The 16,432-nt window shown below is 33.9% G+C and overlaps 2 protein-coding genes across 2 annotated transcripts in view; both read right to left on the bottom strand.

The window, feature by feature from the left end:
- LOC127874089 (zinc finger SWIM domain-containing protein 6-like) overlaps window positions 1–16,432 on the bottom strand; it is a 358,176-nt gene that overhangs the window by 9,869 nt on the left and 331,875 nt on the right. The window lies entirely within an intron of this gene.
- Window positions 4,478–16,432, bottom strand: part of LOC127872218 (palmitoyltransferase ZDHHC1-like) — a 39,353-nt gene continuing 27,398 nt past the window's right edge. The window contains exon 5 of the mRNA XM_052415547.1: window positions 4,478–4,716. Coding sequence (XP_052271507.1) covers window positions 4,478–4,716 — 239 coding nt within the window. The remainder of the gene's footprint in view (window positions 4,717–16,432) is intronic.

Here is a 16,432-nt window from a genome sequence, read left to right as displayed (position 1 = left end):
TTTCACCACAAAAAGAGTATTTTAATTACAATCTTATGCAGTTTCGTACATGTATTAATTAAAAAAAGAATACTAATAAAATATTAGTAAACAAATAACCAATAAAATTATTTTATAATAATTTTATGATAAAACAGAAATTTCATCTAGCAACTTTCAGGGAGGTCATCGTAAATACGTTATAAGACTTTATTTTGAAAACACATACAATGATTGCTGACCAAATGTAGAATGCAGCCGATATGTAGGCAGCTATCCACAAAAATCTTATAGAAATACATTTCACCACAAAAAGAGTATTTTAATTACAATCTTATGCAGTTTCGTACATGTATTAATTAAAAAAAGACCGGTGTTTGTTAAACACAATACCCGATACTGCGCTTTGAAGCCTCATAGCAGCTAATACAGAGAAAATTGTATAGTCCAAGGCCCATAACTTCGCCAAAAATTTACATAAACGGGAACAACCACTTTTATATCCAATAACCTTATGCTCAAATAACGCATACGCATTATTCCATCACCGTCCTATCAAGATAATTGAACACTAGGTGCATGATTGACCTGAAGCCTTCACCTATATTTTAAATAAATGAGGTTATTCTCGAAACTTGACGTAGAGACCATGGTTTGAATAAACGGCTTCGTACTTGATAAAAATAACGCTCTGACACTGTTCCATAAAGATTAGTCTTCAATGTGGTCTCTAGTGTGGTGCCAATTGTTTTCTGAACTGATCAGGTGACTCCGATTCGAAGTCGGCGTAGGTATTGTAAAGATTCAACCTCCGCGCAGAGATTTTGACTTGTTCCAAACATAGCTCAATATCAAATCTCTGCCGTCATAACCAACCACGTGATGATAGCCAATCGATGTGGTACGATAATTTTACCGTTGTTATGTAAACTATTTTTATTTAGTTAATTATTATTTTTATGATGAACCTAAACTGATACACTATTTTCGAAATATAACAGAAAATTATGCTACTTAAATAATATAATACTTGAACAACAAAAATAAAATCATGAAGGATTTTATTGTGATGACAATGGTTATCGCCAGTAGACGTGGAGAGGTAACCGATGCGTGGAGTATAGCTTTTGGTAGCGATTAACATATTCTTACCAAGTTTCGTGAAGATTTAGTGTTTTTTTGACTGACAGACCCTGTTTACTCAGACTTATACAATAGTACATCATCTTCATACTCAAAAATACAAATAATATTCTGTCACGTGAATGCGAATAATAACATAACATTACATAACATCCAAAGTCAATATAAATACAAATAAACATAATATGTAATAAGAACACGTAAGTTCTATCGAGGGTGTGGTAAAATATATTAAACAGTATTATTGAGGATAGTATTTCTTATAACTAGAGCGTCTTTCATATATATGCATACATTTGAAATTGCTAATCTATCACAAGAAACAAATAATTTGTGGAATGTATACACAGACAGACAGTCAGACAGGTGGTTTCAAGAGTCGTAACAAGTTTTTTTTGTAATATTTGTACGATGTGTTACCTTGTTTTGGGACGCACATAACACTGATTCGAATTCATCCAAAGTATTGTCAAGACGAACATTCTGACACAATTTGGGACGCACATAACACTGATTCGAATTCATCCAAAGTATTGTCAAGACGAACATTCTGACACATTTGGGACGCACATAACACTGATTCGAATTCATCCAAAGTATTGTCAAGACGAACATTCTGACACAATTTGGGACGCACATAACACTGATTCGAATTCATCCAAAGTATTGTCAAGACGAACATTCTGACACAATTTGGGACGCACATAACACTGATTCGAATTCATCCAAAGTATTGTCAAGACGAACATTCTGACACAATTTGGGACGCACATAACACTGATTCGAATTCATCCAAAGTATTGTCAAGACGAACATTCTGACACAATTTATCAAGATTGAGTTATACATACTGTATGGTTTCTAGCGTCGTTACAAGGTGTTCTAAGATTCTTCCTCATTACCTACGTTTTACACATGACCCTGATTCGAATTCAGCCTAAGTTTTGTCAAGATAAACATTCTATCGAGGTTCTATTGATATTTAATATTTTATCTGGTGGCCTTTTTTCTTACGAGATGCGGATTATGGGAAGATATTTTCATTACAAACATTCTTATCATGTTTTACCAAGATTAAGTCTCATTCGGCCACTATAGTGATAAGAAATGTGTCTACAGGATTAAATCTGGTGACTTAGTTGTTGAAAATAATGGACGCAGATTTAAACTAGATATTGTCAAGATAATCATTCATCAGGATTTAGCAAATATGTGTCGTGTTCTGAGAAAATTGTGCTTAATGCATGTGCGTAAAGAATCGTCCCAGATTAGCCTGTGCAGTCCGCAAACGCTTATCAGGGAAGACACTTTCCGCTTTCATGACATTTTTCGTTTAAATCTAGTCTCTTCGTAGCACAAATTTAATTTAGGCGGAAAGTGTCGTCCCTGATTAGCCTTTGCGGACTGCACAGGCTAATCTGGGACGATACTTTACGCAAAGGCATTATGTCCAGTTTTCTCAGAATACTGCTCTTATTGTGGGCTCTAGTGATTACAAGTTTTTCACAAGATTTCACCGCGTGAACTAGTTTTGAAACACACATGAACCAGATTCAAAATATATATTGTTAAAATTTTTAAATACAGGGTAAAGAGTAAAAAAATGTGACAATAGGGTTTTTTATTCTCCGAGATAATTCACACATGCCCCATATTGTATGCTCTAACGTTACAACACTGTTCGTATTTACGCGTATAAAATGTGACATCAAGGCCTTCTGTTGGTAATTTAGTATATTTAAGAATATCCAAATAGTATAAAAGATGCACACTGCTTTACTGCGTCTAGATTTGCTTAAATGTCATAAGATTTCGTGTAAGAAACAAAAACGCCATCAGTGAGATATTTATTTTAAATAAATATATACTTTAATTTAAACGCGTAATTAACAGAGGTAATATTAGGTAGAAATGTTAATTTAACTTGCGTTGTGTTGTGTTCAATGTTTTGTCTTCATCATATAACCTGTTTGTGAAAGTTATATGATATAATATACTTGGCATTGAGGTGTCTTTCCCTCGCTGATTATGAATGATCAATATCAACTCGAAAGCTTTTTTACATATGCGCTGTTATATTCACGATGTAGGTTATTATCATTAACGTTAATAAAACAGGATAACAAATACAGTTCATAGCAAGTAAGATTTATTCACCAAGAATATGTCATTACTTACGTCATATTTGTCTACATTTACAAACATCAAAAGCAAAGCATGATTGCTTAAGAAGATTTTTGAAGTCGTTTGCGGTAATATTCACACCAAACACATCAATCATAAAGTTGATAAGGGAAATGACTTAAAAATTAAACGATCAAAAGACTTTCATTGTAATTTTTTTTATCAAAAATCTGTTTGTAAAATACCAAGAAAATCAAATTATCCGACGAACACTCATCAGACAATAATAATATAATTATCTAGCTTCGTATCCAAGGGGTTTGAAAAAAAGTAATTGCTTGCGATCGCTTTAATATTTGAAGATCAAACAAATTTATGTCTCCAAATGTATATGTACCTACGAAATTTCAACATATCTTTATATCAAAGACCAAAGAAATCAAATTATCAGACGAAAACCCATAAGAAAATATTAAATGCGAGTCGTTCCGGGTTGCCTGCTATTAATCTCGTAATGCGTCCTTTAACCCATTTATGCCTAGTGGACTCTCCCATCCTTCTAAATTGGATCAATTTATTTCCAAAATAAGGGACGACTAGTATATTTATTTCTATATTTAGAATATTTCTAACAGAACTTCCTTTAAACAAACAGCGCAGACCCTGATGAGACGCCGCATCATGCGGCGTCTCATCTGGGTCTACGCTGTTTGCCAAAGCCTTTTTTCTAGACGCTAGGCATAAATGGGTTACGGTAACGCACCCGTAATGATTTCCCGCGATTTCTTTGAAGATTGAAGAGCTTTTTACCTATTTAGTTATGAAATCTAATTTAAGCAAATACTAATGTGAAGTTTCGTGGCCGAGTGGTTAAGGCGATAGAATAGATATGTTTTGGGATCTTCCCGCGCAGGTTTGAATCCTGCCGACAACGCATACTTTTTGCGACGATTTTTATTTCTTTTCTAACGTAATTTGATTTAATATAGCTTATTAGCTTTGTTTATTGTTAAATATATTGCAATTTTTATGCACATACTTCAATTTTTAAAATTAAAACAACGTTATGGCTAAATTGGGTGATTTACTGCTGAAAAAACGAATCATGCATGGTGCATTTTTATTTTTATTTCAAAAAGTAAACAGTAAATCTGTCTAATTCTTGGTATTTTTGCTGTATATAGTGTATCTATAAAAACTAAGTTCAAAATATTATTAAAGAGTAGCGCCCCTAGTAAACACCCTCATTGTCAGCCCTCAGCAGGATGTGCACAGCAGGTAAGCAGTGTCTTACGTCAGCTGCCAGACGATAGCCACCCACGCTCTGTACCTGGAAGTGCCAAACCGGTGAACATCGCTCGATGTACGCTACCGGACGACGCCTCTCATCACCCCAGACCAGGAAGCGACCAACGGGTAAACAGCGTCCATTGCATGTTTCAGTCTGGTAACAGCACTGCAGGCCCAAGTCTGGATAAGGGGGGTAATCATGGCATGCCAGAAGTGGTTACAGCTGATGCAACCAGAAATTTTCGGCGAACAGCCTCAAACATCCTAAATTTTTAGCAAACAAGGACCACATGTTACTGCGAGTGGGTTCGTTTAACTGTAAAGATATGAAGGCATCCACACAAGCTATTTTAGAAATGTCGAAACAATGTCACATAATATTACTACAAGAACACTGGCTCTTCCAAATTCTAATTTCGCTCCTCGGTGAAATATCCGATAAACTAGACTACACAGGTAAAGGGTCATACTTTAATGATTCTTTATTGCCTATCCAATTACCCCGTGGATATGGTGGAGTGGCCAAACTGTGGGACAAATCTATTAGTAGTTTCGTCAAACCCCTCCATGAAGGTTCGGAAAGAATCCAATGTGTCGAAATCTGCGACAGAAATGCATGCAAGATGAAAACTCTCATTGTGTGTGTATACATGCCATGTCGGGGGTACAGTTCAAGTGCTGATGACTTTTGTAGTGTCATTGATGAACTTGCTGAGATTATCTCTAAGTTTAGAAACTCTCACAACATCCTTATAGGCGGCGACCTAAATATAGACCTTAGAACCAGTTATTTTTCACTGTTTGAAACAGTGGAATACCAGTATTATTTCACTGATATTTCTCTATAAATCACCGGAAAGCATAAAATAAAACTTGATATTCATCGGACTTAACAGTCTTGACAAAGAAGCGTAGTCAAATAATAGTGGACAGTGGAGAAACACATGCCGATTTCTAGTGAAAAACACGAATAATTATTAGATTAATATGTAATGGGATCTGTGAAAAGCCAGATCCATACGCATATGCTTACTTGTTATGTTGTTTAAATGCACTGACTATTGGAATAATGATGCCAGGACAAGTATTTACAAAAAAGGTAAAACATTTGATAAAACCCCAGTTCATATCAATACTTCTGGTTATTTGTTCGCTTTTGTCGTATTTACCCTTATCTGCTAAAATGAAAGGTATAACCCAGACATTACGTAGAGTATGTATACGTGATCGGCTTGTTCATCAGATATTTGTTCGTAAGTTATATTTATAATAATCAGTGCACATTTTTTAATGGAATCAAACACGTGAACCGCGTGAGTGGTCGGCATGTTTTTCTTTATTAAAATTTATATTATGCAAGAAAGTACACAATATAATAAAATCACCTATTTAAATGATACAAACACAATAACGTATACACGTACCCACACGAAAGTAGATAAAAGAAAAGAATCACATGCGTATATAGATCTCAACACAATGAAATATACATAAAATACATAAATAAATATCAATATTACCGATATCAGTTTATTTGTAATATTTAGTTGCCTTTTCTTACTATACTTATCATTTGAATGTTCGATAACATATATATACACTAGCGGTCTTATAAAAAATCCTACATGATTATTTACATACTAAGTAATCGTGTAACATTAATCACATTTATTTATAACAATTGCCATTAAATTCCAACGAAGCTAATGCCAAATTTTAATTTAAAATGATGCCATGAAGAAAAATAATACAAGTGATAAATATATACGTATCATTTTAGATATAGAAAAATATATAATAGTCCCGCCTAAAATAATACGCTCAGGCGCGGAAGTCAAGAGAGGATCGTAAACAATGTCCCAAGGCATACGGATGTGACGTGAAGCTGACTCGGGTTTCCGGCTATTTGCGACGTTCATGGGTGTGTTTCTTGCTGACATATAAGGCTTTGATCAACATACCTACTTCACAGAATGTTCTAGACCTTCGACCAATATTCAGGTGTCTTGAATTTAGAAATGTGGTTTGCATGGGACTGATTACTTTTACTTGTATTAAATAGATCATTGAAACGGCTTCAGCATCTTCTTTGTTTTGTATATTTCCTTGTGAAGTCTCAGAAAGAAATTTTAATTTGTTTTGTTATCTTCAATTATCATTTAATATAAAGTAATAAAGTAATAATTTGATTCCCCATTGAGTACGTTATGTTTATTATAAACATAAAATGTATAATAAAAAACAAATAAATTGATACATCAAAAAAATGTGTTCATATAAGTATTGTTAATGATATTACACTCATTTCCCAAATGATTAACGGCGTATGTAGTCCTTTTATCATTTAATAATCATTAATTTATCTTATTCAATTTAATCATGGATCAGTAAGCTATAAATATTTCGACATTTCAGGAGCGATAACGTTTGTTCGGGTGTAGGTTCATTCATTTGGTTCAAGCATTTTGATGAAATGAATATGTCAGGAAATGCCACGGAAGCTATCAACTACCACAACCAGATATTAAAAATGATCGAAGTGTATAACTTCCTCAGCATGCCGGTAGTAGCGTCGTCGATTTTCGGCAATGTGATTATAATAGTAGTGTTTGCAAGGGAGAAAGTAACCACGACCGGTATTTTGTTCGGAATACTTGCAGTAGCAGATATGTTAGCGACATTTATTGGTCCGCTGTTAAAAATCATTGCTGGATTTAGTATCACAGCGAGAGCATATTTAGGTGGTTCATTTGTTGTCAGCACATACCTTGAGTTCATAGGTGAGACGATTACGGCACTGTCAACGTGGACACTGGTAACCATAACTACAGAGAGATTTTTAAGTATCGCGATGCCGTTTAATGTTAAACAGTTGGTGACGGTACCCAGGGTGATTCTTGCGGAGACTGCGACATGTATCTCTGTTGTCGTGATACAATACATGCGACATTTCCTAGCAGTCGAATTCGTGAAACGTCAAGGTATGTGGGGTCCGGCTCACAGAAGTGATACATGGTTGAAATTCGATTTCATTTCTGACTGGGTATGTTTTACAGTCATACCATATATTTTCATAATTACAGCGAGTTTGACCATATGAATTAAGCTTCGCAAATCCTTTGGACAGAGTCAAAATCACTCCTCCAGGGTGCGTTCAGTGACGACAAATCTACTTATGGCCAATTTTACATTTTTTGTTACAAACACTCCTGTGAAGGTATTCAATCTGGTGTTTTCTAACAATACGTTTGGGTTGAATTTGTATCAACGGATAATCATCTTCTACGAAGCAATCTACTTTACGTCACTTGGTCACGCTCTTAACTTTTACGTGTATGTTTTAAGCGGTCAGAAATTTCGAGAGGACGTGAACAGATTATTTTCGAGCTTGACCAATCGTAAACTATGAAAAACAACATATACATGTAATTATAGTTGCTTACGTTGAATGCGTTTCATGTTTTGTAAAAGGCGGAACGATATGTGTATAACATGTAGGGATGGTATTCAGACCTTATGGTTCATTTAAAGACGCAAAGATCATCAAAATATATTTGAACAAATTTGCAGTCATTCAAGTAAGTCATAAACTATATCTTTCTTTATAAATGTTTAAGTCCAATGCTTAAATAAGGAAGCGACGTGATGGTCTTGTCCAAGGTTTACCAATTAAAAGAGTTCATTTGCTATATTATGAGCAAATACTTGGTGTCAGAAGATGCACTCGAAACGATTTTGTATATGGTAAAGACTATTAACTATAAATGCAGGATATATATTACCATAATTAAATACTGGTTACAACTTTTAGGAATATCAGATAATAAATTTAGCAAACACGTTTAGTAGAGTAAATTAAATAATAGTTATGAGTAACCGCAAAATTAGTGCACATTATTAACAGATCTATTAAGTTATGTGAGATTTTGTTAGATTTGGCTTTTCCAATATGTATGTAAAAAAATATGTTCATATCAGCCGTTAGGCAAAGATTGCGCGACACGTTCATTTAGTATTGGAATAAGAGGCATCAAATGTCCACAAAGGCACATTTTCATAAACATATCGCTGTTTTTAAATTTCAACCGTACCAACTCAACTCAATTTAATATTAAGTAAATAACGGTCGTTCGCTCAAAATACACAGAATTTGACACAAAAGATAACACATTTACCTGAACATATGTAATAAAAAAGTTTCGATTAAGTTTATCAAAACAATGCATTTTAGCACATAGATTAAATAACAAGACAAGTAAATGGGCTAGGGCTACCACAATTCCATTTCATCATAGAAAGTGTATTATTTTTGTATCAACTCAGATGAGTTGTATTTTATTTTTTGAAAATAAATTATATTCGGAACTGAGATCAAAATATATTCCATTGTATTTTAGACAATGGCCAAGTATGGACAAAATGTTCGAGCTAATGACATTGCATAATGGGCAATTCAAAAAAAAGGCTGTTACATTTATCACTATTTACTAAGTTAGATCGCATGAAAACTGTGTATCATCCTTGTGCTGTATTCTGATGTGTTGTGTACCGCATATACATGGTTGTAACTTTCATTGTATTTGTTTGTTACCGCACATTTATTGTTGTTACTTACACAAATAGAGGGACACTTCGCGGTCTTTGGTGAGTGTTTGCCATCTTTATTTATTTTTTTATAACTTTTTTCTTTAAAAGACTGTCTATTGTATCGAATATGTAGCCTAGAATAAGTCGTTCCCCTCAGTATATTAACAGATCTTTGCTATAAATAACAGTATGATGCAGATACTGTCAAGATGTAAGGTTTCAACAAATGTTTGAAGTTTTAATAATTATAATTTTAAAGAATTATTCAATGATGGAATTTACCAGCATATACTATATCAAATATACCCATTGATATCCTAAACTCGTTAAAATAATAAAATTAAAATACTCCAATTTCAAGTGTTTGTCCACAGTAAAATCCGAGGATTTTTTTTTTGCATTTCGTTTGTTATATATTCATATTTGTTATCATAAACTGTCGTTAAAATTTTAAAACTTCAACACTTTACTTTTCATCCTTTTACATGTTTCTTGTTTGTAAACGCTAATGTGAAACGCTGTCCACTTGGACCATGTGGTAATTCTTTTAAATCGACAATTAACCGATTCAAAGATTCTTAAACTGTTTAAGATTGTTCAAAAGATTGTATTTTTGTGTAGTAAATACATGTCATGGTTAAACGAAATTTCAGAAACTCCTAAATCTTCGTTGCCCCATTATTCGATATTAACTATGTACTATATTTTGCTTTTGCACTAATAATCTGAATGTTGTTTGTGTATGGTTATTTCGTGAACATATTTGCTGAATACATTACTTTTTGTAATTGCTGTACCGCTATTGTCGTTGCTGTACCGCTATTGTCGTTGCTGTACCGCTATTGTCGTTGCTGTACCGCTATTGTCGTTGCTGTACCGCTATTGTCGTTGTTTTCTGTACCGCTATTGTCGTTGCTGTACCGCTATTGTCGTTGTTTTCTGTACCGCTATTGTCGTTGCTGTACCGCTATTGTCGTTGCTGTACCGCTATTGTCGTTGTTTTCTGTACCGCTATTGTCGTTGCTGTACCGCTATTGTCGTTGCTGTACCGCTATTGTCGTTGTTTTCTGTACCGCTATTGTCGTTGCTGTACCGCTATTGTCGTTGCTGTACCGCTATTGTCGTTGTTTTCTGTACCGCTATTGTCGTTGCTGTACCGCTATTGTCGTTGTTTTCAATTGTTTAATTATTAACGATTGTTCCAAAGATTGTAGTTTTGTGTCGTAAAAACTTAAGTGATAAAAATGAGTTTTCAAAAACTAGAAAATCGGAAAAGTCCTATTATTCGAAATTAACTATGTTCTTCGTACTATTGTTTGCTGTCGCATAATATATGTGGTTTGTGTATTGTTAATGAGTGTTCACATTTCAAAGAAAGCCTCAACTTTTTGTATTTTTGTGTACCACTTGTTTCTTACATTACTTGATGTTATAAGATTTTAGATTGTTAAAAAATGTAGTTTTGTGTAGTAAATACATTTAAAATTAGTTTTCAAAAACTAGAAACTCGGAAATTCCTATTCTTCGATAACTATGTACTATAGCTTGCTTTTGCATTATATGTGTTGTTTGCGTATTATTAATGAATAATTGTTATATCGCTAGTATACTATTGTTGCTTACATAACTTGTTGTTATGATTATTTAAATTTGTTCCAAAATTCGTAGTGTTGTATAAACGAGTTTTCAAAAGCTCGAAAATCGGGAGGTACCATAATTCAATATTTCCTTTGTACGATATTTTGCTTTTTTCTTCAATATGTTATTTGTGCATTGTAAAAAAAGAGAACAAATCTAAAAGAAAACAAACTTTACGTCATTGTAGTAACGCTAGTTAATGTGTTTTGCTTACGAATAAACTTTTATAAGCTACAGTCTGTATCTTGTTACTCTCAGAAACAAAGTGTTATTACAGCGCTCGTTTTCATCAACATACTTTTAGACTTAAATATTTACATGCTTTTAATTTAAATATTTAAGAATTAATTTAATTTTGCGTAAACATGGCATGAACCACCTCTATCTACATAGAGAGTAAGTTGGTTCCTTTTCTTATTTCCTTATTCCTTTTTCAAATAAGGAATACGGAACAGTTCCTTATTCCTAATTCAATCTTAACATATTTGATATAGGGTTTTAAAGAAAATAATGATTACAATTCTAAAGTAAATCAAACAAATATAACTCGAATACATTTACTTTATGTTACATATTCATGTTTCTTCTTCGCGCTTGCATATGATTAAACCGAACTGGCATTTTTTAATTCGAATACTAACTTCACATCAACAACACCGAAAGCATATAACATTATTTTACATTGATGTGATATAAAAGTGCAATCTTGTACATTTCAAAGTTTTTGTTTTTATTTATAATCCAGTTTCTTTTTCGCGGCTGAATAAGGAAAAAAGGAACCATTTCTGTGTTCCTTATTCAAGCCGAATAAGGGACTGGCATTTTCTTAATTTAACATTAATGGCGTTGATCAAAAGTGAAATGACATTATATATATATATATATATATATATATATATATATATATATATATATATATATATATATATATATATATATATATATATATATATATATATATATATAGGTTGTATATTTAAAATTCTTATTTAAAAACATTTCTACTTAGTGTTGTTAAGTTATGAAAATCCAGTTCCTTATTCAGTTTAAATAAGGAATAATGAATTAAGGAATATCGAATAAGGAACTGGGATGTTATTTCTATAAATTATAAACCAAAATGAACCAACGAGAGCTATAAATTAACGAAAATTATTGTCATCGTAGGTCGGGTATTACAAATATTAATTTCAGTACATTTCTACTTTGTTTAATTTAATGATAGCATAGGTCCTTATTCGGTTTGAAATAGTAATAAGGAATAAGGAACTAGTTCTTAATTATTTATTCAAATCGAATAAGGAACTTGAATTGTCTTACTTAACATTAATATGCATAAAGACACGCATAAATCATAGAAAATCACTGTAAATGTAGGTTTGGAATGAAAAAATATTTATTGCAGTACATTTCTTCTTAGTTCTCTTTTGCTATGATAACCCAGTGCCTTTTTTGGCGGCTGAACACAGAAAAAGTAACCAGTTGCAGTATCTAAAAATATGACTGATAATCACCGAGAACAGCGCCATTTTGTAGGTTCCCACGACCTTAAATCATGCCCCAATGTTGATGTTCACCGGCCGTAACGTTGGCATGTTAGAGCGAGCAAACGCGCTTTCGGAGATGTATGTAGAAAATCTATTGAAATAAATCACCCAATTATAGCATTGTTAGTTTTGGTTTTAAATTTAAAAAAAGGACATCACGAAGTACAGAGTCATGTCGATTAAACTTTCCAGTCTTCTAGAGTCACATTTGCCGGCTCTTCCGGAGCAGTCTCGCCTTTATGGTGACGTCAGTGACGTCGCATTGATGACAACGCTGTCCGAAATATAGGCATTTCATACGAATGCAGAGCGCAACTGTTACGCTAAGAACGGCAAAGGAATGTTCACCATCAAGACCATTGCCGTATCGTAGATCCCACGTTCAATAATCGTGTGCCGAGGTTGGTCTGCATGAGCGTATTCGCAATAAAACAATTAAGGAAACACGCTTGTACAGCTAGTTCGCGCGCAGGTTTTTCAATTATAAAATAAAATATTGAGGCATCTCAATGAAACTTCCCAGTCTATTAGAGGTACCTTTACCGCTGCCTCAAGCGTAGTCCTGCTTTTATGGTGACGTGTTGAAATCTTTTTGCATCCGTAATCATATCCCTTCTGTTTACATATGAGAACGGAATGAGATATATAAAAGATGTTTGGTATTCAGCTATCATAGTCTTGGTCAAAGGTAATGGTCATATTTAAAGGACTTCAAGAACTTTATCAGAGATATAAATAACAAATCTTAAGTTAAATAAGGTAGAAATGTATTGCACTGAATATTTTATATATCTTACTTTTTAATGCAAGAATGTTCATTTATATGTGGTACAGTTTGGATCAACTTCATTGATGTTTAAGTAAGAAAATGTCAGTCCTTATTCGGCTTGAATAAGGAATAAGGAACTGGTTCTTTTTTCCTTATGCAGCCGCCGCGAAAAAGGAATTGGATTATGAATAAAAACGACCATGTTGAAATGCACTAAATTGAATTTGTATATCATATAAATGTACAACAATTATATAGACATGTACTATTAATTTATACAATCAATATTATAAGTGCAATTTTTAAAATAAGATTCAAATGCTTATTTCTGAAGTGACATTTTTAAAGTGAGAACCGGAAATAATTGTCTTCAAAATGAACTTGTTTTTTGGTGAGATGATGAAAATACAACTGATCATGTGGATCAATACGATTGTGCTTAATTTTAATTATAGCAGGCCTCTATATAACTGGAGCAAAGGGATCCTGAAGCGACAAATACACCTTTGTTCTTCATAAAATCCTATGCAAAGTGGCAATATACTTGTTGAATAAGATGCCAATACAAACTGTCGGTACTTGCATAAAAACTGCGTATTAGTTAATAAGGTAGACTAACAAGTATATACCGATAAACAATGATGAGAAAAGCGATTGAGAGTTAATAATGCGGTATACATGTGTCTTCATGATTGTCACAGCTTGTTTTGAAAAAAAAACATGAAAAAAAACAGAAACAATACACACCATCATCCCCTACATTACATTTAAACCTTATCTCAGTAAAATCATATTGAGCTGACTACCGGTAAGTATAAAATACTAACAAAAAGTTATTAAAGGGGCTTTTTCACGTTTTGGTATATTGAACAAAACAATTGTTTCAGATTCGCAAATTTTCGTTGTATTTATTATATTTTTTAGGAAACAGTATTACTCAACATTTACCATGCTCTAAAATATCCATTATATTATGCATCTTTTGACGATTTAAAAACCCTTAAAATTATAAAGCGTTGCAACGCGAAACGATTTAATACTTTGGGTAAATCTGTTGTTGTCGTTATATTTTGTGATACTACGAGGATTGCTTATATAAAGTATAAAATACATCACTCATTGTATAAGCACGAATGGCCAAGTGGTCCAACCGATAGACTTTTACCACAGGGGTCAGTGGTTCGAGCCTAGTCGAGGGTTACCTTTTTTCTTTCTTTATTTTTTTTTACTGGGGCCTTTTCGATCTAATGTTTACATTTATTAATGTAAAGCAGTTAATGACAAACGTCAATGCATGACAAAACCTGTGAAAATGCCCCTTAAATACCGAAAATATCTTTTGTTGTAATTTAAGTGTCGCATATTAATGCTTTAAATTTAGATATTAAATTTAGATATGACATGAATGTAAGCGTCATTTGTGGAAAGAAACGAATACAAGGTAACATTCATTAACTCCAATTCCCTCATCCTGAAATATATAATTATGGCATATATATCCAAGTTCATATGCAGAATGTGTTTTTTTTTAAATTACAACGACGGGAATGCACAACTTTGACACCACTATCGTGTGATTTAATCGGCCGCCTGTTCCATTATTGTTATTGTATTTATTTACTGGCATTGAGTCAAAAAGTTTCAATATAATTTCGGACCTGCATCGCTGCTGAAATTTATCTTTGAGTTGCAGTTTTAGCAGAGTGATGTTTCATGACATGCTATCTAGTATATAAGTAAATGCCGTTGGGTGACTCGAAAAGTGGAAAATGTATGGTCATATAGACTGTACACATCAGACATATCGAATTGTTTTCACATTTATCTTTCACATTTATACAAAATCACAATCATATCACAAAAGGATAAGATAATGTTTCGGTAATTCGTTTTAAATTTACGCCTGTACATACATTTTTATTTATTGCCTGCTTACTATAACGTATTCCACAGCGAAATCTGCATTTCTGACTCACTGGTGGTGTGGTGGTCGAGTGGTAACACTCTGGTCTACCATTCCAGAGGTTTCCGGTTCAATTCCCGGCCGGGGCACTGGAATTTTCAGAAATGCTTCAAGTGTTTCCCACCCAACTAGAGATTTACTGGTAATACCTAGGTAATTCTCGCGTGTATCGTTGCTATACACTGAGCACGTAAAAAAGAAAGGGATCTATTCGCAAAGAGCTAGGGAATCGCACCCGGATTCCTTGTTAACCAATACTGTCTCTCCTGCTTGCTGTCTCTTCAACAAAACCAAAGAACCCCATTGGAAATAAGTGCGTGCACTTTCATGGGTTATCTACGGTGGCATAAAGGGGACATTGGCAATATTTTATTTAACAGTCTCTATGACGTGCGCACGTCATAGCTATGACGTGCGCACGTCATAGAGTTGCATAAAGGGGGCCTAGGCAATATTTTATTTGACAGTCTCTAGCTATGACGTGCACACGTCGTAGCTATGACGTGCGCACGCGATAGCTATGACGTGCGCACGCGATAGCTATGCTACGTCATAGCCTTTACGTGCGCACGTCATAGCTATGACGTGCGCACGTCATAACTTTAACGTGCGCACGTCATAGAAATAGTTAAGCACGTCATAACATGACGTGCGTTAACTATTTCTTTGACGTGCGCACGTGCATAACTATGACGTGCGCACGACATAGTTATGACGTGCGCACTCACTATTTCTATGACGTGCGCACGTCATAGCTATGACGTGCGCACGTCATGGAAATAGTTAAATAAAATATTTCCTAAGTCCCCTTTATGCCGCCGTGGTTATCCTTGACTGCAAGGTCAAAATAAATACATACATACATGCATACACACTAAATAGAGTGTGCTACATGTATATCTGGTAAAAAGTGTCGAGTAATCTGGAATAGAAGTGCCATTGTCATTTAGATGATCGGTAAAAGAAGTGTCCGTGAAAATTTGGCATCCGAATCTTTAAAGGGGCCTTTTCACAGATTTTGGCATTTTTTTAACTTATTCATTAAATGTTTTATATTGATAAATGTAAACATTGGATCGTAAAAGCTCCAGTAAAAAATCAAGAAAAAATTTAAAAAAAGGAAAAGAACATTGCCCGGAGCAGGTTTCGAACCAGTGACCCCATGAGTGCTGCCAGAGTCCTGAAGTAAAAACGCTTTAGCCTACTGAGCTATTCCGCCGAGTACACATTTTGACGTATTTTATACCTTATATAAGCAATCTTCGTTGTTTCACAAAATTTAACGACAAAAACAGAACTCTCCAAATTATTCAATCGTTTCGCGTTGCAACGCTTTATAATGTTTAGGTTTTAAAATCGTCAAAAGATGCATATAATCGCTATATTAGAGCC

Source organism: Dreissena polymorpha, chromosome 3 (assembly GCF_020536995.1).
Source record: "Dreissena polymorpha isolate Duluth1 chromosome 3, UMN_Dpol_1.0, whole genome shotgun sequence".
Taxonomy (NCBI): Eukaryota; Metazoa; Mollusca; class Bivalvia; order Myida; family Dreissenidae; genus Dreissena; species Dreissena polymorpha.
Note: the sequence above shows the minus strand (reverse complement) of the source record. Positions and strands in the feature narration are given on the sequence as shown.